This window comes from Lepidochelys kempii, chromosome 3, assembly GCF_965140265.1.
Source record: "Lepidochelys kempii isolate rLepKem1 chromosome 3, rLepKem1.hap2, whole genome shotgun sequence".
Lineage (NCBI taxonomy): Eukaryota > Metazoa > Chordata > Testudines > Cheloniidae > Lepidochelys > Lepidochelys kempii.
In genome coordinates this window covers 148,756,968-148,780,629 of record NC_133258.1, presented here as the reverse complement: position 1 = coordinate 148,780,629, position 23,662 = coordinate 148,756,968, and the positions used below count along the sequence as shown (strand labels likewise).

Sequence of the window (23,662 nt, the reverse complement as noted above, 5' to 3'; positions counted from 1 at the left end):
TCCAGATGTTTAGTCTAACCATCTCTATTCCTAATTTCATCCCATTACTCCAAGTTATAGGTGTTGGGCCCCTGACATTCTTGGGGTTTATACCCGTCAGATATTTAGTCTTCAGCAATGTTTGGAATTTTCAAAGAATCAATACACTTCATCCCATATCTAGTTCATATCTTCCAGATGCCAGTTGACAGACACATGGCTTGTTGCCATAGCAGACCTATATCTAGTTCAGTGCTTCTCAACTTTTCCCACCCCACAACCCCATGTTACAACAAAACAAATATGGAAAGCCCACTCCCATCTAGTCATACAGAAAGGGAGGATGGTTACAACCCCCAGCTGGAGAACCCATGTCAGTTTCATTCTTGTATTCCTTCTACAGAAATCAGTCCTTCCAATGCCCAAAATGAGGAAGGTATATTGCGTTATTATGCATTGCCTCCTTTTTCTACAGTCTTATTTCTGACTGCTACTTATGCTGCTTTTTTGCTTAAAGGGGAGGCTGTCAAAGAAATTAAACCCAAAATGTGACCTTCTGTATCTTCCAATTGCTCCACTTTGGTGGGCAATGTCTTGTGGCATCTGCAGATCCACCTCGCTTTTTAAATCCATCACTGTGTCAGGCAGCAATTAAACAAAAACAAGTCCAGTTGCTAATTGTTGTCTAACCAAGGAATCATCAGTGTCACCTGATGATGAGATTTATTCCCAGTGATGTTGTGAAGATTAATTGGTTGGTGGACCCAATCCTGATGTTTTTCTAAAAGATAGGCACTAGTTCAAACAGGAATTAATTCAGGGAAGTTTTATGGGAGCGTTATACAGGAGATCAGGCTAGTTTATTACAGTGATTCTTTCTGGCCCTCTAATCTATAAACCCTTACTTACGTGAGTAGTCCCACTGAACTCTATGCATCTGATTCTCACTTTGGTGTAAATCAGAAGCAACTCCACTGAAGTCATGTGAATTAGAGGAGCATCTTTCCAAGTTTGTATGCTGCCCTCTTCTCTGTAGTATCTGAGCTATTAATGGCCCAGTGGAAGTGTTCACATGCATAAGGGTTGTAGGACTGGGACCACTGTAAAGTGCTCTGAGGATAGAAATCAGTAGACACCAGATTCTGGAACTCCTACTCAAATTGAGCAGTAACTTGTCTCCCAGGTAACTCCATTGTTTTCAGTAGAAATATGTGTGGTGAGAAAGTGTGGCAGAATCTGGCCATATATAAACATTGTATAAATTATTATTCTAAAACTCATGAGTCAGGCCTCAAAACAATGAGATTAGCTTAAAGTCATTTAGGGGGGTCTTTTTCTTTGCCTTGTGGTTCCTGAGCCTTTAGGGTACACTAAGGTCACCTTTTTAGGCTTTTCTCCACAACCATGAGGGACAGAAACATCTTTGGTTGTTGTTTTTTAATGAAAGGAGCTCAGGCTTTTAGAAAAACACCAGCTATCCCTAGACTCGCAATCAAATCACAGGAGTTGGCAACGCTTATTATTATTCATAGTTTCACTGAGTCCAAGGCCAGAAGTGACCATTGTGATCATCTCCGTCCTCCGGACAGGGACTGTCCATATGTTTGTGTGTTGCTCAGCACTGAGCACATCATTAGCATTTAAAAAGACACCGTCAATCCATCTGCAAATCTTGTTCCTACTGTTTGTACCAGGAAATATTAAAATGATTAGAATTGAAAGTGATCGGAGAAAGACATTAATTTCTCTCTCAGTACCTTGTGTGTAGTCAGTTTCACTGTTTTGTTAACGGTTCATGCTCTTCCACGGTCCCTGAAATGGGGTGTTAACTAGTAACAGCAGCAGTATTGAAACCAAACAGACCAATTCCTTTGAGCTAGAGTTGAACCACTGCCCTAAGGGCTTCTAGGGGAATTAAGCCTACAGTCCTCCACCCTACCAGCTCAGCAGATAGGTATGTCCGCAGAGAGAATGGGCTGGGGGAGTGGATCTGGGCCTGTTTGGCAGTATCCTCTGACCTGCCTAAAAGACCTTCCTAAACATCAGCAACAGCAAATAATTAGTTTGTTTCTTAGGAATATTTTTTTGGGACACACCATTTAAAGGGGACTCTATCAGAAAAGATGACTGTTTGGAATTAGCCAATTCCAGAAAATTCAAGTTGACAGTGTACCTCTAACAAATGATAAGTAGCTGCAGTAACCGAAAGGGTTACAAACCAAACAGTGAAGCCAGAACAAAATCTCTCAGCACAGCAAAGAATTCATCCTTCTGAGTATAGTGTTTGTTAAGCTCTCCAGAGAAAGATCTTTCTGGGATGTCTGGAAAACTGCAGCAGTTACCACAGCTAGCTTTTCGATTGTCTCAGGTGGGTTCTAGGCCAACACCCTGAGGGGGCTACTGTAGGCCAGTGCCTTGCTGGGGTGAAGGCTCCTTGTTGCACATAAGAACTTAGATCAACGTCCCAGAATCCAGATCCTTTCCAGAGACAATTTTCAGAATAAACTGTCTGGGCTTCACTGGGACCCGAGAGGTGATGGGGGAGGGATTCTTCCAGATCCCACTCCCTCCCACTCCACTTCCCTCCCCTCCCATCTCCCTCAAGCTCTTGAGGCCTGATTCTCCATTGCCCTGCACCTTGCATAGTCATTTACACCAGTGCAAAGTGCATATCAAACATTACCAAATCCGAACAGCAATGTGTTACACCCACTTTGCCAGATGTAATGAATATGCGAGGGCCAGGCCAATGGACAATCAGACCTCCAGCATCTAAACATTACCCACAACAGCTCAGAGCTGGATGCAGTTTCCTCTGGAGCCCGACAGTAGTGCTCTGAGTGTCATCTGTGCATGGGGTGGAAGGGGTCTCTAGAGACTCGGGGCTTGTCTGCACTTACAGCACTGCAGCTGGATCTGTGCAGTTGCGCTGCTGTAATGCTTAGTGAAGACACTACCTACACCAATGGGAGAGCTTCTCCCGCCAGTGTAGGTACTCCCCATCCCTCCCCAAGAGGCAGAAGCTAGGTTGACAGAAGCCCTCCTGCCAACATAGCACTGTTTACACTGGGAGTTAAGTCAGTATAACTATGTCACTCTGGGTGTGGTTTTCCACCTGTCTGAGCAACATAGTTATACTGACATAAGTTTGTCCTGTAGACCAGGGCTAAGGCCTGGTCTTCACACAGCTTTTACACAGCTGTTGGTTTGGGATGCAATTTGTTTTACTGCTATTGTTGTACCAATATACCCCTAGTGTGAACACTTATATTAATATAAATCTACCTTATACTAGTGTAGTTTATTCCCCTTCCTGAATGGGCATAGCTGTTAGGGTTAGGGTTGCTACCTGTCCAGGTTTTCCCAGGATCCTCCCTTTTTTGAGGAAGTTGTCCCAAGAAATCTGCCAGGGAGCTCTGCAGGCACTGCCAGCTGGCCAGTGCATAAGGTCAGGATCAGCCCAGATATCTCAGTTTTTTTGTACCTCTAACAACCCCATTACCACCGTGAGCACCTTCACACCAGCCACACTCGGGGTCTGCATTGCTCTGGCTGTCTCGGGACAGCGTAACCTGCCTAACTAAGCCTTGCAACTTGTGCGTGTAGCCGAGGCTTGAGCCAGGGCTTGTGCCGCCGGGGCGGCTGACTGCTGCAAATGTTGGGGCGCGCGGGGGAGGGGGTGACCCCTCCGCCTGCGGGGCCGCTGACCAGACCTGTGCGTGGCTCTGGGGCGGCTCTGCACTTGGGGGGGGCAGGGCACGCGAGCCCCCAAACTCTGGGACTGCCCCCGCCCGCGGCACTGCGGGGCAGCCTCGCTTCCGCCCTCGGAATCCTCCCCCCCCCCCCGCGGCCCCGCCCTTGACAACGGGCCGCTTCCCCAGCAACCGCGGCCGGGTCCGGCCTGCCAGGCCAGAGCAGCCCGAGGCGGCGCCCACCGGGAGGCGGTGAGAGGGTAGGGTCAGAGGGGAGAGCTCCCCCCCCCCCCGCACACACGGGGGTGGCGGGGGCTGGCTGGGGCGGAAGCGGGGCGCCTCCAGACTCGGGGCGGGGGGGAGGAGCAGCAGGTGTACTAGCTCACTCAGATCCGCCCCGCCCCGGGGCTGGGGTTTCCTGCCCCCGCCCAGAGGTTTCCCGAGGTCGGGGTGACGTCCCTGACCAGGAGCTCGAGTTGGTCAGGGAATGGGCCCTAGAGCTGGTGGCAGAGGGCTCCACCCTGCAGTGAATGCCTAGAAATCCATGTGGGTCTGGAGGGGAGCCAGGGCTGGTTGCGGCCCCCCCCCAGCTCTCCCCCTCAGCCAGCTGAACAATTCCTTACAGAGGAAATTTAGGGAGTTTCTTCCCTAGCCGGGTTATACCCACTTAGGGAAATACAGGGGCTTTGTGCTGTCAACTCCTTGGACAGGGACTGCCTGTATTTGTCTGGAGCACGCTGCCAAATGCCTATAAGTAATAACCTCACAGAGTCTGCTAATTCACAAACTGGATACTTGTCATTTAAAAAACCCTCATCCCAACTTTCAGTGGGTGTTTAACAGAAGAGGTCATGCTGTAGTGAGGTCTATTACTAAGACTTCATTTCTTTTACAAAATATACCACAGTCAGTATGCTAGCATGCTCTGGCATATTACTCTTATTAATCAGTACTAAATTATGCTTGTCAAAAGACATGATAAAGCATATTATGTGATGCTTTAAGTATGATTTCTTTAAATTGTGTTTGGTTGCCTACTCTTTAATTTTCAACATTTGGTAATCACACATGGGCCTGTCATTAGTACAAATTAGTGAGGTTCTGTTGCAAATTGGGACTCCAATACCATGGAGAAGGCTCAGTGTAAGAACTTAGGGAGAATACTTTTTAAAATACTTGATTTGAAAATCATTTCTGCCTTTGCTTACTTCCCAAAATCTGCATTGAGGCCCTCAGTTTCTTTTTTCCTCTGCTGGAGCTGATCACATCACTAACTCCTAAAATAGCATTTTTCAGCTTCTGGTGCTAGTAATGCTATCTGCAGTTATAGGAGAAACAGAACTGTGAGGGCTTGAAGTCAGATCTTGGCAGATAGAAAGCCCTTCAGTTCACCTTTAAGGACCCTGACATTTACAATATAGAAAGGAATGCCAGCAAGTCATTAGTGAGGAGAAGGGATCATGTTCTGGTTGTTAAAGCAAAGGCCTGGGAATTTAGAAATAAGTTCTATTCGTAGTATTGTCATGGGCTTCCTGTATGAGCCAGGCAAGTCACTTCCCCTCGCTGTACCCCATTACCCCCAACTGTAAAATCTGGAAATTATTTTGCCTACCTCAATGGGTGATTAAATTAACTGATTGTTAAAGTACATTGAGATCCTTGGATGGAAGGAGCTAAAGAAGGGCAAAGTATTGTTTTAATTAATTATTAAAATTAAGTGACCAATTAACTTTTATTGGGAGTCTAGAGAACAGCTTGATGGAGAGGAAAGAGGATAAAGTCATTGCTAGTTCAGGACGTTGCTAGAGCTAGATTTGACTTGATTGAGCAAGCACTGACGTTTTTGGAAGTGGCTGGATATTCTCCTTGCCTCTCTGTTGACTCCATATATCTGTGTATTCCCATCTTGGATGTCACCTTTCTCACAATTACTGCCACATAAAGTGCCCCTTCAAGGGTTGACAAGACAGTGCCTGCCACTGCTGACTGGCAAGTGTTGTCACAGGTGGTGGTGAATTCCCAAGCAGCTACCTTTCTTGAGGTGTTACTTCTTAAACACAATGACTTCCATCACTGAGGAGTGTCTGATACGTTGGTGATGACTCAGGGCACCTTAAGTAAAAGGCGATATAGAAGATAATTTTGTCCCTGGCATAGTTTGTTATTCTGTTCATGTAAATAACCATGTTAGCAAATGGATGGCAAAGCTAATTCTGCCAGATCTGAACTTGACAGCTGTTTTCCAACATGACTGTAGCTAGCACGCTTTCTTTGTGCAGTATATATGGGTGTGCATGTGAGTGTATAAAAAATTGAGAGCCATGCTATACACATTACATCCTAGAAGTCAACAGCATAGTTGCTTAATACAAATATAACATACATTGGCAAAAATAGCTCCCATAATTCACCACTGGTGGAGTTTCACTGGTGGTAGCAGTGGTGAGAATGCTAGACAGAGCTTAGGTGTATTTACTACTGTCATCCAGTCCTGCTCAGAGCAGATCTAGATATTGTGATAGTAAAAACACCTGCAGCTTAGCCAGTGTTTCCACAGTGCTAGAGCAATGGTGAGCAAACTCCCTAAAATTCTGGGTAGACAGGACTTAAATGTGGGTGCAAACTCTGTTGGGCTGTAATTGCTTGAAATAGTTTCAGATACATTTATGAGCTCTAGTGCTGACAGGGGCTTTATGTTTAATCCATTTCTTGGACTGACTAATTGCTGTCAGGGGGCCCTGTGAAGTCAATGGGATTCTTTACGTTGACTTCAGTGGCACTGGATCAGGCACAAAAGCCAGAAACCTTTCTCTTTGAGCAGACTTCCTTATTTCTTACTTCATGCCTTGAAGAAGCTAGAATGATAGCAATCTAACCTGGAATCATTGGGTGGAATTATTTACCACCGGAGGAAATAGGTCTTTTTAGTAGTTTTATGCAGAAAGGCAAATTGCCTTAATCTGTGCATAAGTAAAATAGCTTGGGAATTTACTACCTGTCCAATTTCATTGCATATCATTAATAAAACCTTTGTATTGTAGGTGATTTAAGTGTAGAGTAGATGGAAAGGAGCATGCATTACTTTTATTGACTATTCTTGGCTTATCGATAATGTTGTGATGGGACCTACCCTCCATTAACTTATCTAATTCTTTTTTGAACACAGTTATATATTTGGCTTTCACAACGTCCCCTGGCAATGAGTTCCACAGACTAACTGCATTGTGTGAAGAAGTACTGCCTATTAATTTTAATTGGGCGACCCCTAGTTCTTATGTTATGTGAAGGGGTAAATGACACTTCCTTATTTACTTTCTCCACACCGTTGATGATTTTATAAATATCATATCCCCCTTCAGTGATCTCTTTTCTAAGATGAACAGTCCCAGTCTTTTTAATTTCTCCTCCTATGGAAGCTGTTCCATATCCCTAATCATATTTGTTGCCCTTCTTTGAACTTTTTCCAGTTCTAGTATATCTTTTTTAGCATGGGGTGACCAGAACTGCATGCAGTATTCAAGCTGTGGGTGTACCATGGATATATACAGTGTCACGATATTTTCTGTCTTATTATCTATCCCTTTCCTAATGGTTCCAAATGTTCGGTTAGATTTTTGACAGCCATTGTACTTTGAGCAGGTGTTTTCAGAGAACTAACCACAATGACGCCAAGATCTCTTTCTTAAGTGGTAACAGCTAATTTTAGACCCATTCGTTTTATATGCATTTTTTTTTTGCGTTTTTTGCGTTTTTATATGCGTTTTTATATTCGTTTATAGTTGGGATTATGTTTTCCAACGTGCATTACTTTTCACTTTATCAACATTGAATTTTATCTGCCATTTTGTTGCCCAATCACCCAATTTTGAGAGATCCCTTTGTAACTTCTTCACTGTCAGCTTAGGACTTAACTATCTTAATTTTGTATCATCTGCAAACTTTGCCACCTCACTGTTTACCCCCTTTTCCAGATCCTTTCTCAATATGTTGAACAGCACTGGTACCAGTACAGATCCTTGGGGAACCCTGCTGTTTACCTCTGTCCACTGTGAAAACTGACCATTTATTCCTACTCTTTGTTTCCTGTCTTTTAACCAGTCCATGAGAGGACCTTTCTTCTTATCCCATGACTGCTTACTTTGCTTATGAGCTTTTGATGAGGGACATCATCAAAGGCTTTCTGGAGGTCCAAGTACACATCGATTGGATCATCCTTGACCACATGTTTGTTGACACCCTCAAAGAATTCTAGTAGATTGGTGAGGCATGATTTCCCTTTACAAAAGCCATGTTGACTCTTCCCCAACGTATGTGTTCATCTATATGTTTGATTGTTCTGTTCTTTACTATAGTTTCAACCAATTTGCCTGGTACTGAAGTTATGCTTACTAGCCTGTAATTGCCAGGATCACCTCTGGAGCCTTTTTTAAAAATCAGCGTTACATTAGTTATCCACCAGTCATCCGCTACAGAGGCTGATTTATGCAATAGGTTATATATCGCAGTTCGGAGTTCCACAATTTCATATTTGAGCTCCTTCAGAATTCTTGGCTGAATAGCATCTGGTCCTGGAGACATATTATTCTTATACATTTGTTCCAAAACCTCCTCTACTGACACCTCAATCTAGGGCAGTTCCTCTGATTTATCATCTAAAAAGAATGGCTCAGGTGTGGGAATCTCCCTCACATCCTCTGCAGTGAAGAAGTTGTAATTTGCTTTTGAGTATCCATCCATCCATCCATCCATCCATCCATCCATCCAAATGTTTAAATATATGCGACGCAAACTCAGCTGCTGGAATTTGTTTGCCACATCAGCTATAGTTTTCTGTCTCAGATTCCTAAAGCCAAGATATAGGGGTACATGAGCCCAAATCAGCGAAAGAAGCCATTTCACGAAGGGATTTGTGTCTGGACTGGAAGCATCCAGAAAACCATGCCATTGAACAGGAGCAGGGGTATATGATTACCATGCCAAAGGTTGTGTGAACTGATTCAGTGTGATCAATGACTCAGCGTCAGACTTGGCACTCTACAACACCTTGGAGCCTTTGAGTTGATTCAAACACCTTTGTGGAATAATTATCATCCCATAACAACCTCGCTCCTGCTATATTCATGTTCACACTGAATGCTAAGTAGGAACAATGGAGAACTGGAAACAGAGAGAAACATATTTTGTATCGAACCAATGATAGAAACATAGGGGTCCAGTCTAGTGGCTGTATGATTACTACTGTGCAGCATCACATGGGGGATTTGTCTAGATTAGGAAAAGAGACTGAGGTTAGGTTTATTTAGATGACATGTGTTACCTAACCCCGAGCTAACCTTAATCTCTTTTCCTAATGCAGACTGACCCAAGATCTATTTAATTCACATCACCACTCAGATCAAAACAGAACATAGCATCCTGGGACATAGATTCCACAGGCCACAGCTCTGTTAAATCTGAGGGCACTTATGTACTGCATTTGGCCCAGAGGCAGCAGAAGCTACTTTGAATGAGGGGAGAGGGTGGAGGTGCTTCTGCATGGGGAGTGGGAAGAGTCAGAGGCAACAGGGAGAGGTCAGAGTGGCAGCAGGGAATACTTGGAGTGTGAGAGAGAGGATGGGGTGTAGTAGTGACTTGCTCCTCAGCGCCACAGCAGCTACCTCAGCTCCTCTGCCCCGCATGCATGCACACAGTTTACAGGAAGAAAAGGAGTACTTGTGGCACCTTAGAGACTAACCAATTTATTTGAGCATGAGCTTTCGTGAGCTACAGCTCACTTCACGAAAGCTCATGCTCAAATAAATTGGTTAGTCTCTAAGGTGCCACAAGTACTCCTTTTCTTTTTGCGAATACAGACTAACACGGCTGTTACTCTGAAACAGTTTACAGGGAATGACTCGCAGGGGTGGAAACATAGATCAGGCCCCACAGTATTTCCACTGTGTGGGCGCTAACCACCTGCCATTCCACCGCCCCTGATTTGGCCTACAGGCTGCAATTTGGTCACTCTTGGCTGATTATTATTTAGTTACTTACCTTGCTTTACAAAACCAAATAAAGACAGGTTTCAGAGAAGCAGCCGTGTTAGTCTGTATCTGCAAAAAGAAAAGGAGTACTTGTGGCACCTTAGAGAGTAACAAATTTATTTGAGCATAAGCTTTTGTGAGCTACAGCGCACTTCATTGGATGCATTCAGTGGAAAACAGTATTCCTGTCACAGGGAGTTTGCAGTCTAAGCTAAGGGAGGTGCTGTAGCATTGGGAGGACAAGGGTGAAAACAATTTGGTTATGTGGTCACATGGGAGAATGGTGCTGGTATCTTGGGGATGGTGTAGTTTGTTTTTTAAATATCTGTAAGACTCTAGGTTACAAACTTCACAGATTACAATGATCTATTTATTGATTAGTGCAGGATTCATATTACCTAATGAGGGATTTAGGAATTATACCTTTCCCCAATTTCATTGCCCTGGAAATGGAATATGCAATGTGGCTTTGTTTAGTTGGTCTCTAAAATCATTCCACATAGTCACTGTGCCATTAGTAAATTGACACTCAAACCATTTTCTGGGACATGACCATGAAGTAACTCTAGGCCATCTATGCTGTGCTTCAGTTTCTAAGTGCCAGCCTTTCTGGGACTGCTCCAGGAATGTAAGGAAAGCTGTCAGTAGCCACAGGAAACTGCAATTGGCTTGGGAAGTGTAGAAGTACCTGACACCTTTAAGAAAGCAGTAGGTAGAGAAAGGTCACTTGTCCCAATAGTGTGTCCTCTTCAATAAGATAGCAATGCCACCTGAGTTCTTTAGTCCCTAAAGCCAGATTTTCAGGTGGTGTAAATCCATTGCAGACAATGGAGCTACACTGATTTATGCCAGCTGAGAATCTGGCCCCTTCTCTTTTTCCCCACAGTTCTGGTTAGCTGTCTCTGAACACCCTTGGAAACTTCCTTTCTGTATTCAGAGCTCGTTGAAGAAATAGTTCTGTTTCACCACTACTTACTCTTCATTTCTGAATATTCTGGTTGCCTCCCCCCATTTCCCCTCACCCCCTTTTGGTGTGGTTTCCCTTCCTCCTCGGTGTATGTTCCTCCTCCTTTCAACCTTTTCACTGCCACGTCCATAGATATCCCTATGCTAATTCCCCCACCATACCAGAAAACCTGACCTCCCCACCATCTTAGGCTGCTCTCTGTCTTCTCTCCTTCACTGTAAACTGGCCATCAACAAGTTTAGGCTTGAAATTAGACAAAGGTTTCTACCCATCAGAGGGGTGCAGTTCTGGAACAGCCTTCCGAGGGGAACAACAGTGGCAAAAAACCTATCTGGCTTCAAGACTCAGCTTGATAAGTTTATGGAGGGGATGGTATGATGGGACTGCCTACAATGGCATGTGGTCCATCAGCGACTGCCATTAGCAAAAATCCCCAACAACTGGAGATGGGACACTAGATAGGGAGGGCTCTGAGTTACTACAGAGAATTCTTTCCCAGGTATTCGCCTGGGTCTTGCCCACATGCTCAGGGTCTGACTGCCATTTTGGAGGTGGGGAAGGAATTTTCACCCAGGTCAGATTGGCAGAGACCCTGGGGGTTTTCGCCTTCCTCTGCAGCATGGGGCACATGTCACTTTCAGGTTTAAACGAATGTAAATGGTGAATCTTCTGTAACTTTGAAGTCTTTAAACCATGATTGGAGGACTTCAGTAACTCAGAGGTTGGGGTCTATTTCAGGAGCGCAATGTGCAGAGGTCAGACTAGATGATCACAATGGTCCCTTCTGATCTTCAAGTCTATGAGTCTAAAGCCCAATAACTATCTACCATAACCTTATCCCTCATCGCCGATTCCCCACCAGCATATTAGCAGGTCACTGTCCTGTAGAACCTGCTGTGTGCTGTGAATACATATGAAGAAGCTTTTGCTGACTGTCTCTGCAATACAACACAAATCATTTCTCTTTGCTTCTCTAGTTCTTCTTAGTATTTCATAGAGCTTCTCTCTTCCTTCTTAGCAGGTTGTTTTATAATAATGTCCACAGACAGTTTGGGGGATCAGAGGACTGTCAAAACCTACTACAAAGGTTTCAAAGAAACAGGGACTAGAACTGGCTGAGCCAGCACATATCAGTGCTATAAAGGAAGATGGAGCAGTCTCACAAAGGGGAAAGAAATAATGAGCTTGATCTGTGTAGCAGCATCTGCTTCTCTCCCTTTAAGGGAAAATGATGCATGGAATCAAAGCGAGGCTCAGCAGAAAGGTGTGGGGAGGGACATTGGGGCGTACGATTTTACATGGCTGCAGGCTTCTTTGTAGGATATTATTGGAGGGTCTTTTTGGATGAACATCTTGTCATGATCTAGTGCTCATTTCTAGAGTAGCCTTAAGTTCCATGTCAAACTGGGCTCCAAAGTGTAAATAAAGATCTGGACCTACCTCTCAGCTCCTGATTAGAAGGTATGTCACTTGTCTCAGACCCCCACAAATCTAAATCGTCCATTAGTATAAATTACGGCCATTGGCAATGCTGAATCAGGAAAGGGAGACAGGAGTATCTATCTTAGAGAAATGAAGGTACCTTGTTTCCTAGTCTGTTCTTTGTCATGTCCCTCACCGGGAGTTTCTGCATTACTCTTTACAAGGCAGAGAGCTATGGGGGGATAGGGAAAAGGAAACTGGCAAATTTGACCCTCAAAAGGAAAAAAAAGAGAGTGTTGGTCTTTAGAGACATAGTGGGTAGAGGAGGGCACTGGCAGTCTATTCTGTTCCAGTTCCATTTGATGGATGGGATAACAGGCCCAGAAAGACTGACATTGGCTGCAGGTATAGCAGGGTGAGGTCAACTAGGTCCACAGGCTCTCCTTTACCTCCTCGTTGCTAATATGGGGCCTGTCTGCCCCATCACACTGACTCCTCTCACAGGGTGTTGAAGCTCCAGTTAACAAATGTTCGTAAAGAGCACTGAAATCCTCGGATAGAAGGCAATGGGGAAGGGCAGTGAAAAAAATTGCAGATATAAATTAATACAGTTGCAATGAGCTTTAACCTCTAAAGCGTTAATAGCTCTTTATAGCAATACCATTGTATTATTTATTATGTTTATTACACAATGCCCCCATTGTGCTAGGTGCTGTATAAACATAAGAGCAATAGAAAGTCCCTGCCCTGAAGAGCTTACAATCTAAAATAGACAAGACAGACAAAGAGTAGCAGAAAAGGGTATCCAAAGTGTGCAGAGTGATGTCATGGGAGTGCCAACATTTTGTTTTTGTTGTTTTTATTAGTACCAGTGAGAGGCTCCAATTATTGGCCCTTTCTTAAACTTTTTTTTTTTCCACCAGGAATCATGGCTGGAAATGTGCTGGTGATACTGTCCTGATGCAGACTTTCCTTCTGTTTCGTCTACGGGGGTAGGGTCAGCTTAGCATGTGAGGATGCAGGAGCCAGTTTCTGGAGACATGAATGTGGCCTCTCCCACATTGAAAACATCAGCGGTGAACCCTGCAGCCAACCCCCGACGCATGCGACGGATCATTGCTGAGGATCCTGAGTGGTCCCTGGCCATTGTTCCACAACTCAGTGAGCTCTGCCTCCAGCACATCGTCAGCAACTTTGAAAGTAAGCCATGGTCCCTTCCCCACAGCAGTCCTGTGGACTGCATTGTTCTACCTTGGGTTGTGGAGCCGGCTCACACTGTGTTCTCTGTCCTGCTGAGTGTCAAAGAAAGGGAAAGAGAGTGGGCAGAGGAAAAAATCTCTCCTGCTGCTCAATAGCTAGACGTGTCTATGTAACTCCATTGGCTTCCATTGAGTTACATGGGCGATGAATTTGGCGCACTGGGACTACTGTGCAGAGTGGGAAGCTGCCCTGAACTCAGCCCATCATATCTGTCAGGCTGCTCTTCAGTTTCCCTCCATGCCCTGCTTGGACTCACTATATCAGCTTTTACCTTGACCACTGAAGTCAGATTTCTCTGCTCTTTGTCATCTCACACATTACAGTACCATCCAGGGGCCTGGTCAGGATGGGTCCCATTGTGCTGGGTGCTGTACAGACAGGTAGAACTATTCCCTGCCCCAGTTGAAGAATACAAGTAATGTATGAAGGGTGTGGGATATAAACTTATGATTTCACTAACATTTCCACAGCAATCAGCTGTGATGTTACAACCCAAGAATGATGACATCCTCAGGTGGAGAGTGTGCATCTGGACCAGATGAATTGCTAAGAAATAGCAAGGCTGCTAGTCTAACATGCTGCCAGGTTAGGGTTCAGAGTTTGGGTCCTAAGCTGCCTGGATCTGGGAGCCCAGTGAGTCTGGAAAAGGAGTAACTTCCTTGGATCCTCAGTGATTGTGACGGATTGGGTCACAGAAACCACCTTGGGACTGCCACCTGATGTGCTGAGACTACCTCTGAGCCCATTTTCCCTGGCAACTTGGGACTTCAGTACCCTGTCTTGTTGAGTCAGACACGCCAACCTGCTACAAACACAGACCCAGGTCTGAACCACGTTTCCCACAAGCTGCAGACTTAACTGAAAACAGCTTAAGAAGTGCTCCTGTCTCCAACACCCAGATATCCAGTTCCCAATGGGAGCCAAACCCCAAATAAATTCATTTTACTCTGTATAAAGCTTATACAGGGTAAACTCATAAATTGTTCGCCCTTTATAACACTGATAGAGAGATATGCACAGCTGTTTGCTTCCCCCAGGTATTAATTACTTGCTCTGGTTTAATTAATAAGTAAAAAGTAATTTTATTAAATATAAAAAGTAGAGGATGGTTCCAATAATAACAGACAGAACAAAGTAAATTACCAAGCAAAATAAAATAAAAACACGCAAGTCGAAGCCTAATACAGTAGGAAACTAAATGCAAGTAAATCTCACCCTCAGAGATGTTCCAATAAGCTTCTTTCACAGACTAGAGTCCTTCCTAGTCTGGGTCCAGCAATCATTCACGCCCCCGTAGTTACTATCCTTTGTTCCAGTTTCTTTCAGGCATCTCTTTGGAGTGGAGAGGCTATCTTTTGAGCCAGCTGAAGACAAACTGGAGGGGTTTCCAGGGCCTTTTATATTCCCTGTCGTGGGTGGAAACCCCTTTATTTGCCTGTGCAAAATCACAACAACAAGATGAAGTCTGTAGCCACCTTGGCAAGTCACATGTCTATGGATGATTCCTCTTTTTGCAGGCCGATGCCTTAATTTACATGTTAGTTTGAACGTTCCCAAGAAAGCTGAGATGTGGATTAGCATCTCCCAAAGTCCACTGATAGTTAAGTGTTTCTTGATGGGGCACTTACTGAGAATAGTCCTTTCTCAGGAAGCTGACCAAATGCTTCACTGAGGCTACTTAGAATCAAACAAGTACATAGCCAATATTCATAACTTCAGACACAAAAATGATGAACACATACTGTCATAAATATAAAGGGAAGGGTAAACACCTTTAAAATCCCTCCTGGCCAGAGGAAAAACCCTTTCACCTGTAAAGGGTTAAGAAGCTAGGATAACCTCGCTGGCACCTGACCACAATGACCAATGAGGAGACAAGATACTTTCAAAGCTGGAGGGGGGGAGAAACAAAGGGTCTGGGTCTGTCTGTGTGATGCTTTTGCCGGGGACAGAACAGGAATGGAGTCTTAGAACTTAGTAAGTAATCTAGCTAGATATGCATTAGATTCTGTTTGTTTAAATGGCTGAGAAAATAAGCTGTGCTGAATGGAATGGATATTCCTGTTTTTGTGTCTTTTTGTAACTTAAGGTTTTGCCTAGAGGGATTCTCTATGTTTTGAATCTAATTACCCTGTAAGGTATTTACCATCCTGATTTTACAGAGGTGATTCTTTTTTTACTTTTTCTTCTATTAAAATTCTTCTTTTAAGAAACTGAATGCTTTTTTCATTGTTCTTAAGATTCAAGGGTTTGGGTCTGTGGTCACCTATGCAAATTGGTGAGGATTTTTATCAACCTTCCCCAGAAAAAAGGGAGTAAGATTTGGGAGGATTTTGCGGGGACAGACATTTCCAAACAAACTGTTTCCTAATAATAATAATACCAGTGTTAGACGTTTGGTGGTGGCAGCGAAAGTCCAAGGGCAAAGGGTAAAATAGTCTGTACCTTGGGGAAGTTTTAACCTAAGCTGGCAAAAGTAAGTTTAGGAGGTTTTCATGCAGGTCCCCACATCTGTACCCTAGCGTTCAGAGTGGGGAAGGAACCTTGACACATACAGACAGCATAATCATAACCAGCAAACTACAACCTTTCCATAGACATCCCTCTTGGCCTTCTCTGGACAAGAACTGGTGCAACCATAGGACCCTGGTTGCAACAATGATCTATACTTTCACAGTTTATGTCAATAACTTCAGTGATGCTCTCTGCCCGACTCGGAAAAGTGGTATTGAAGGCCTCAGAAAGGGTTTGACTAAGAGAGGGTCACTGCAATGTAAGCATGTTAGTATGTGGGAGGAAATGGAGGGAATACTGGAAGAAGTCTCCGAGCAAAGCCACAGCGCTCTTCTTATGTAGATATCTTTAGTAGAGAGAGAAAGTAGGAACCCAGCTTTGCTTCTCAGAATAAGATTTTCCATGTGCAGACAGGTCTCTCTGTTTTTAGTCTCTATGATTCCATGGTGATGATAATTAATAAAAATCAGGTATATAGTGCTGTAAATGTATATGGCACTATAGAAATTCCCTGTCCCCAGAGAGCTTCCAGTGTCAGTGAGATGAGATGAGAGATAGGACAGAGGTTCAAGGCAGAGGGTTGAAGAGAGATTACTGGAGGAGAAGGGAACATTTTTCTGAATAAGGTAGGTTTGAAGGAGGAGATAGAGAGTGCTTGGTGGGCAAAAAGTGGGTAACTTTTAGTAGAATATACAATGGTGCAAAGCCAAGAGAAGTTTTATAAAGAACATCTAAAGAACCCAGACCCAAAATTTTCTCCTTTAAAAGGTTATCATCCTATGGGGAAGTTCTCTAAACAATGAGCCAAATTCTGCTGTCACATATACTGGTGTAAATCCAGAGCAACTCCATTCACATTAGTGATGTTATTCTGGATTTACCTTGGTGTACTAGAGCAGAATTTTCCATTAAATATCTATTTAGACAACAAGAAGTCCACCACCTAAAAATAAAAATACAAAATCACTATCCACAGTTTATGTAGGACCGACAATATTTTTTTGGTGTGGTACTATGGGAGTAGCAGAAGGGAGCACAATTAACAGATGCTATTCCCAAACAGCATATAAAATCAATGATTGCCAAATGGTAAAAAACTTATGTCAATAGGTCTGGGTTAAAATATTACTCACCATAATATTTCTAGGGGGACTGGATTAGTGAACATACCCGCCCCTCAGATTCAGAATGCTTTTTGGGAGTAACTTCTCCTCTTCATTATTCCCTACAGAGAATCCTGTCGTGGACTATCTCCTGCCAGAGCACCAAAGGAAGGTGCTGGACAGGATTTCCACAGGCCTGCCCCTTACAGTGACCGCCAACCTGATCAGTGACGAAGGCTACTGGAAGAGGTGCTGTACTGAGCGATGGGCGGTGTGTGATGTCTCCCGCTACGGGGGCAGCTGGAAGCGGATGTTCTTTGAACGCCACCTGGAGAACATCCTGAAGTACTTCATCCCTAACACAACCGACCCCAGTCAAGTCCTGGAGGTCATCCCACTTTGCAAGGAGTATGTGAGGAAGCTGGAAATCGATCAGTTCCTCCCACCAGTGAAGCTGGATCAGAATAAGGAAGAGGATGACATGTCCGATTCTGGGAGTGATGTTGGGGTCGATGAATTCTGCATGCATCACTATGACCTAGGAGTGCTCACTGCTGCCCTCTCTCACCTAGAAGAGCTGCATCTGACGTATGGTGTGAAAGACTGTGGCATGAACTTCGAGTGGAGCCTCTTTGACTTTACGTATCAGGACTGTTGCTCTCTGGCCAATGCTTTCAAGAAGTGCCACACCTTGAAAGTAACTTGCCCAAACTGATTTTTTAACATTTATATTTTAAAGGATAAACTAAAACAGGGACAGAGTACCCTTGCAAAGAGCCAAGAGACCAGTTTTACCTGCTGCTCACCATTAGTCTGCCCAGTCCAGTGGATGGCTTCCAAATGTTTGACTCAAATAATTTGACCGTCTTAGGCAAATTTTCTAATTTGGTGCCTAAGTATATTCATAGGATGCAATTCACTGTAACATGTAGGGGCCAAAGCCAAATCACAAAAACTGGTAGAGTATTTGAAATGCATTTGATGCCACACAATGGGAAACATTAAGAGCGGGTATAAGCAAGTCTGTATTTGTTGAAATTGATAGGGCTGCCTGCACCAGGTTTGAATTTGGCCAAGTGAGTGGAAAGTCAAGATGTGAAGCGTCCTTTCCCCCTCAAGCCAGGCTGTCTGCTAGCTAAGGGCAGGGCCTTTCCCCTTTGCAGTGCCTATCTAACTTCATGTTTGAAATGATACTAACTTGGTGGCCTGTAATTTAATATCCTGCTAGGTGCTGTTTGTTATCATGTGTTGTGTGAGGTTCAGTAAGGCCTGTGTCTTACTAACGTGAGCAACCCCCTCCCCCCATATAAAATGTGTTCTCTGTAGATCAGGAGGGAAGGAGCAGTCCTGCTGCACCTTCCTGCACAATCCTGGATGGGGATAAGCAAAGGGAGCCAGTTCTTTGTTAGGCCAGTCTCTTAACTTTCACGAGCAAATACATGCAATATGTTACTTAAAGATAAAAATGTGACAGGACGTCACACAGCAGCACAGACACCCCAAAACACCGTGTGGAGATGTTAGAACTCCCAGCACGGACGATGCTTCTCTCTGGACAATAGTGTAACCCTCAACTCCGTGGTTATTCCAGTACAGAGATTCTGCCCCACAAAATCATAGACAGGTAGGGCTGGGAGGAACCTCAAGAAGTCAAGTCCAGTCCCCTGTGCTGAGGCAGGACCAAGTAAACTTAAGCCATCCCTGACAGGTGTTTGTCCAACCTCTTCTGAAAACCTCCAATGATGGGGATTCCACAGCCTCCCTGGGAACCCTATTCTAGAGTTAACTAATTCTGGAGTGTAACTAATTGACACATCACAATTCAGAGAAAAGGCAGAATAATCTGACCCCTCACTCTCTGGATGGATTGACAGGTTCTGCAACTGCCTTCCACCATTAGGTGCAATGAGCTCTTCTATGGCCACAGAGATCCCATTGTGGGGCCCTTTTGTGACTGCCCCCACTAGGGAACCTTGCAAACATGTAACTGTTATATTTCAGTTAGAGGTCAAACAGTGGCTGTTAAATTTGAAGTTAAGATGGATTTGGCATTGCTCTCTAGGGAGGTTAGGTGCCCAATTCCCTTTGACTTTCAGTTGAATTTGGGCACCTAACTCATTTAGGCTTTTTCAAAATCCCTCCCAAAATGATGGTAGTTGCTGTGCCAACAAGCATGACCATATTTTTCTTCCACAGGTCTTCAAGCTGTGCCGGAGCAAAGTGGATGACGAAAAGAGCCGGATGCTGATACGGAATTTGTTAGATCACCCATGCTTGGTGGAGCTGGACTTGTCCCACAATCTAATCAGGGACCGGGGAGCACGAGCCATTGGCAAACTGATCAACCACAGCAAGCTAGAAATTCTCAACCTGTGTAATAACCGGATCCGGGCCCCAGGAGCCCAGGCTATTGCTCATGCCCTAGCCAAGAATTCTACGCTGACCTCTCTGAACCTGCGCATCAACTGCATTGAGGATGAGGGTGGCCAGGCAATAGGCCATGCCCTGCTGACTAATGCCACCTTGACATCTATCCATCTGGGAGGCAATGAGTTGTCAGAGCCGACAGCTACGCTTTTCTCCCAGGTCCTTGCTCAGAACACAGCTCTGACTAGCATCAACCTTGCATGCAACCACATAGGGCTGGTAAGCAGCTTTCCTGCCTAAAAGAGAAATTGCTTCCGTCTACTGCCCCTACAGCAGCTAGTGCAGTCCAACTTAAGCATCTGTCTGGATGATTTGACATAAAGCAGATGCAGAGCTTCTTTGGTCTGCGGACTGCTGCCCCTCACCAAGGAGCCAAATTTAGCTCCATCTCACACACTGCCAAGGTGATCTTGCTTTGATTATTATAAATTATTGGCAGCAGAGAAGCTGAGGTCACAGCAAATACCACTTAAAAAAGGAATCCCACATTGTTTCACACTCCCTGCACTCTTTATATATAATGAGACCCTCAAGTTGAATCTTGTATTTTGTGAATTTGGCCTTTAGGAAATTGAGAGTTTTGTTCCCAAGTTAAAGAGAGGCCCAGGAAATTCAGGGAACATTTCTGAGACCATCATGGCTTCATCATGGTACGAAGGCATCACCCTTATAATCTCCCGCTGGTATCGATAGATCAGCGTTGTTAGAAAACTGGCTCACTTGCTGAATTTATGTAAGTCTCTGCTCTGCTACTGAGTCACCATGTGGCTTTGGCCAAAGTTTTCATATCCGTGTGCCTAATATTCAACTCTTAAATCCAAGTGGCCTGATTTTCAAAACTGGTGGGCATTCACAAATCTCATCCAAGTCACTGGTGGTGCTCAGCTTCTCTGAAAATCAGGTCACTTCTATTTAGTTTTTTACATGTGAACAAAGAATCCTAAATCTAGGCATCCATGTTTGAAAATGGCCTCTAAGCTCTGTGCCTCAGTTTCCCCATTGGTAAAATGGAAATAGTAAAACCTACTGTACCTGTCTGCCCAGCTCATGGGGGAGCTGACAATTTATTAGCCAATGTTTTTAAAGAGCTTTGAAGACAGCAAGCATTTTATTGGTTCTAATTCTTATTAGCCTCTAGGAAAGAGCTAGAACATAATAATAGAAGGAGAAAAGGGTGTTCTAAAGGGTTGAGGTTTATCCTTGGAAATAATAACCCTAATGCTTAGCACCTTCCATCCAAGGGTCTCAAAGCACTTTGCAGATGTTCATTAGTGAAGCCCTAGAACACCCTGAGAAGTGGATCAGTATTATTGTCTCCATTTTACAGAGGAGGAAACAGAGGCACAGGCAGAGAAAGTGACTTGCCTGAGGTGTCACAGTGTTCAGTGGTAGAGCTGGAAATAGAACCAAGGAGTCCTAACTCCCAGCCCCCTGTTGTAACCATTAGATACACTTCCCTCCCAACATGGGACTCCAAGCGAGGAGTTGTGACTCCCAGGCCCCTGGTCGAACCACTAGAGACACACCAAACTCAGGCCTTGGTTATGTACCTGCATTCCTGTTGATTTCAAAGGTAGACTCCTTCCTTTCCTTTCCCACTTCCTGCCCTCTCTCAGGCAGGTCAAAGGCAGTGGGAGGCTGGGGGCAGGAGGAGTGGTCACAGAGGGTAGGAGCTAGGGTGACCAGATGTCCTGATTTTATAGGGACAGTCCCAGTTTTGGGGGCTTTTTCTTATATAGGCACGTATTATCCCCCCACCCCCATCCTGAATATTTACACTGGCTATTTGGTCACCCTAGTAGGAGCAGCATGTTCATTTGGTATCTGATAGATATTGATTGACAATAGCTAAGATTCAACACCTCCAGGAAACGTCTGTTGGTCCAATCCCTGGAGTGTGTTGACAGGTGAGGTAGGTAATGGTACCAAGGTGAGCTGCCTCCCAAAGCTCTAGAACTCCTAAGATCTCTGCCAAATTTTCCATCGCAGCTTGAATTTCCTCAGTGAATTGACCTTCAGTTGTGTGGGAGGCTCTGCCTCACCACCGATGTCCCCAGGAGATGGTTTCTGAAAAGGAGGCTATCTGAGTGGACCTCTCTTGACATTTGCTGGAGTAGGAATGGTATATCTAATTGTGCTGGTGTTGACATTAACTAGCAGTGAGCTGATGAATGGGTGACCAGATACACCAGCATGGCTCTGTCAGGTTATCATCTCAGTCTTAACCAGCCATGAGCCTGAGAACTGCTGACATGATACCCAGAGGGAGCCATTAGTGTGTGCACTGCATAAGGTTACACTCCCTTTCTGTTTTCCTGCCAGTAACGTTTCAGTCTTGCCGAGAAATAAGATACCCCATGTTTTGCTTATTGTCATGTACTCCTACTTTGGACATGTGAGATGGAAATGCACATGCTCCTTTCTCCCCTACTCCACTTGCAGGCAGTAGGTGAGTGCCAGTGAAAGGCACTCTGGGGATTGGGGGACATGAAGCAGCAAGCCTGCCCTGGTCTGCACTTCACATCCATCTCCTTTCTGATTCCAGGATGGTGGGAAGCAGCTGCTGGAAGGAATGTCAGATAACAAGACCGTGACTGAATTTGACCTGCGGCTGGCAGAGGTGGGGCAAGAGAGCGAGTACCTCATTAACCAAGCCCTGAAGGCTAACCAGGAAATTGCCCGTCTGAAAACCTTTCACCAGTCAAACTCCTTGGAAGAGAAATCCCCAGATCTGGATTAGCCTATCACATGCCCTTATTTACCACTGTAGCCTTTGAAATGAAATGTCTTTCCTCATTGGGCAGCTGTGGCCATATGATATTAATTCATGATTGCAGGAGGGGTAAGAAAATGTAACAGACAGCGTGGTGTCAAGGCCTAGGCCCTACCTGGCAGTTGGATCCCTAAGGAGATTTCTCACTGGCTCCTTCACACAGTGTGGTCAAGGGTTTCCATGTGACTTCACTCCTCCATCGCAGCAGTGCTGCTGGATTGTGTGCTGTTGACACCTGTCCATAGGGAACCATGCTGATTACCCCCAGGTGTGGCTGATTACACTCAGATGTGATTTCAGCATAGTTCCTACCTCTCACAGACTGGCCTGAAAATTCATCTCCTGGAATTAGTCTCAGAATAATGTTTTTCTTTATATAACCTTTTCAATTATTTTTTCTTACAATAAAATAACTAAAACAGGGAATTATACATATTCCACTGTATTGGCTACTATTCTTACCAATGAAATCAATTGGCAGTCTATGATAGGCATACTACAGTAGCCTATGGACCACTAGCAGTCTGAGGCGAGTTGTCACATGGTGTTGGGGCCTTCTTTGTTTCCAGCTGCTAAATGGCATTAAAAAACTCAAGCCATGTTCACTACTGGTCTAAATGTTTCCTCTCCAGGTGAGCAATGGTAGTTGCAGTTTGGATGTTATGTGACTGTGACGGGAGATACAGAGACTGTGTGTGGGTATTAAAAATGTGGGTTGTGTTATGAACAGAGTTGAGAAACCAGTGTATACAGAACAGTTTTTTTGAAGCAGGAGGGAAGAGTTAATGCATTACATACCAGATGCCATGTTCTAGAGGAAGATTGTACATATTGGGCCAAATTCATGCCTGGTGTACCTCCACTGACTTGAATGAGTTTACAGGTGGGATGAACTTGTCCTCACCCATAGTTAGATTCTGGATTGTCCTGGGTCTGTAGAACAAGTGCTAATCCTCAAAGTTCTGAGTAAGTGAACCCTGTTGCTTATAACTTGTTTTGGTGTCCTGGTAAATAGGTAAAGCTCAGTGAGCTCATTTACTAATACCTAATTAGTTCAGGTGTCATCACATGTGAGTTTTGCATTAGACAGTCATGAATTTAGGGCAAACTTTTTCTCTCAGTCCAAACATTTTGATTGCATCAATGTAGCACACAGTGAGGTGCTTATCTTTGCTGATCCCCAGTGAAAATGGAGTTGGGGAGAGTTTGAGGCACTTGCTATGGCTAGAAATCAGCTTTGACCTGGAACCTAAAGATTATATATAATGGGGCATTCTACAAACAATGTAAACTGGGCTGCCTTAAGTGAGTATTGTTTTGGACCGTTAGATAACAACAGCTTTGGCAATGTTTTGTTTCCACCTGTAGAGGAAAATCAAATCTTTAGGTAACATGAATTTATTGCTTATGGAGTATTTGTGAGTGGTAGTGAGAACTCTAGCTCACCCAGTCACCTGTATTTCTGTCTTGTCTTTGTTTCAAACTTGTGGTGTAGGATATTT

General features: G+C 44.4%; 1 protein-coding gene across 3 annotated transcripts; it reads left to right on the top strand.

Moving 5' to 3' along the window:
- Positions 1 to 3,390: 3,390 nt before the first annotated feature.
- DRC5 (dynein regulatory complex subunit 5) lies at positions 3,391 to 23,259 on the top strand. 3 transcript variants are annotated; one of them, XM_073338521.1, is made up of 5 exons: positions 3,391 to 3,427; positions 13,007 to 13,283; positions 17,089 to 17,657; positions 19,157 to 19,606; positions 21,933 to 23,259. In XM_073338521.1, exons 2-5 carry the CDS (start codon positions 13,100 to 13,102, stop codon positions 22,125 to 22,127), a joined length of 1,398 nt encoding a protein of 465 aa, XP_073194622.1. In that variant the 5' UTR covers positions 3,391 to 3,427; positions 13,007 to 13,099; the 3' UTR covers positions 22,128 to 23,259. The 3 variants fall into 3 exon arrangements, with proteins under 3 accessions (XP_073194622.1, XP_073194620.1, XP_073194619.1); XM_073338519.1 differs by lacking the exon at positions 3,391 to 3,427 and adding an exon at positions 3,854 to 3,923; XM_073338518.1 differs by lacking the exon at positions 3,391 to 3,427 and adding an exon at positions 3,856 to 3,931.
- The last annotated feature ends 403 nt before the right edge of the window (positions 23,260 to 23,662 follow it).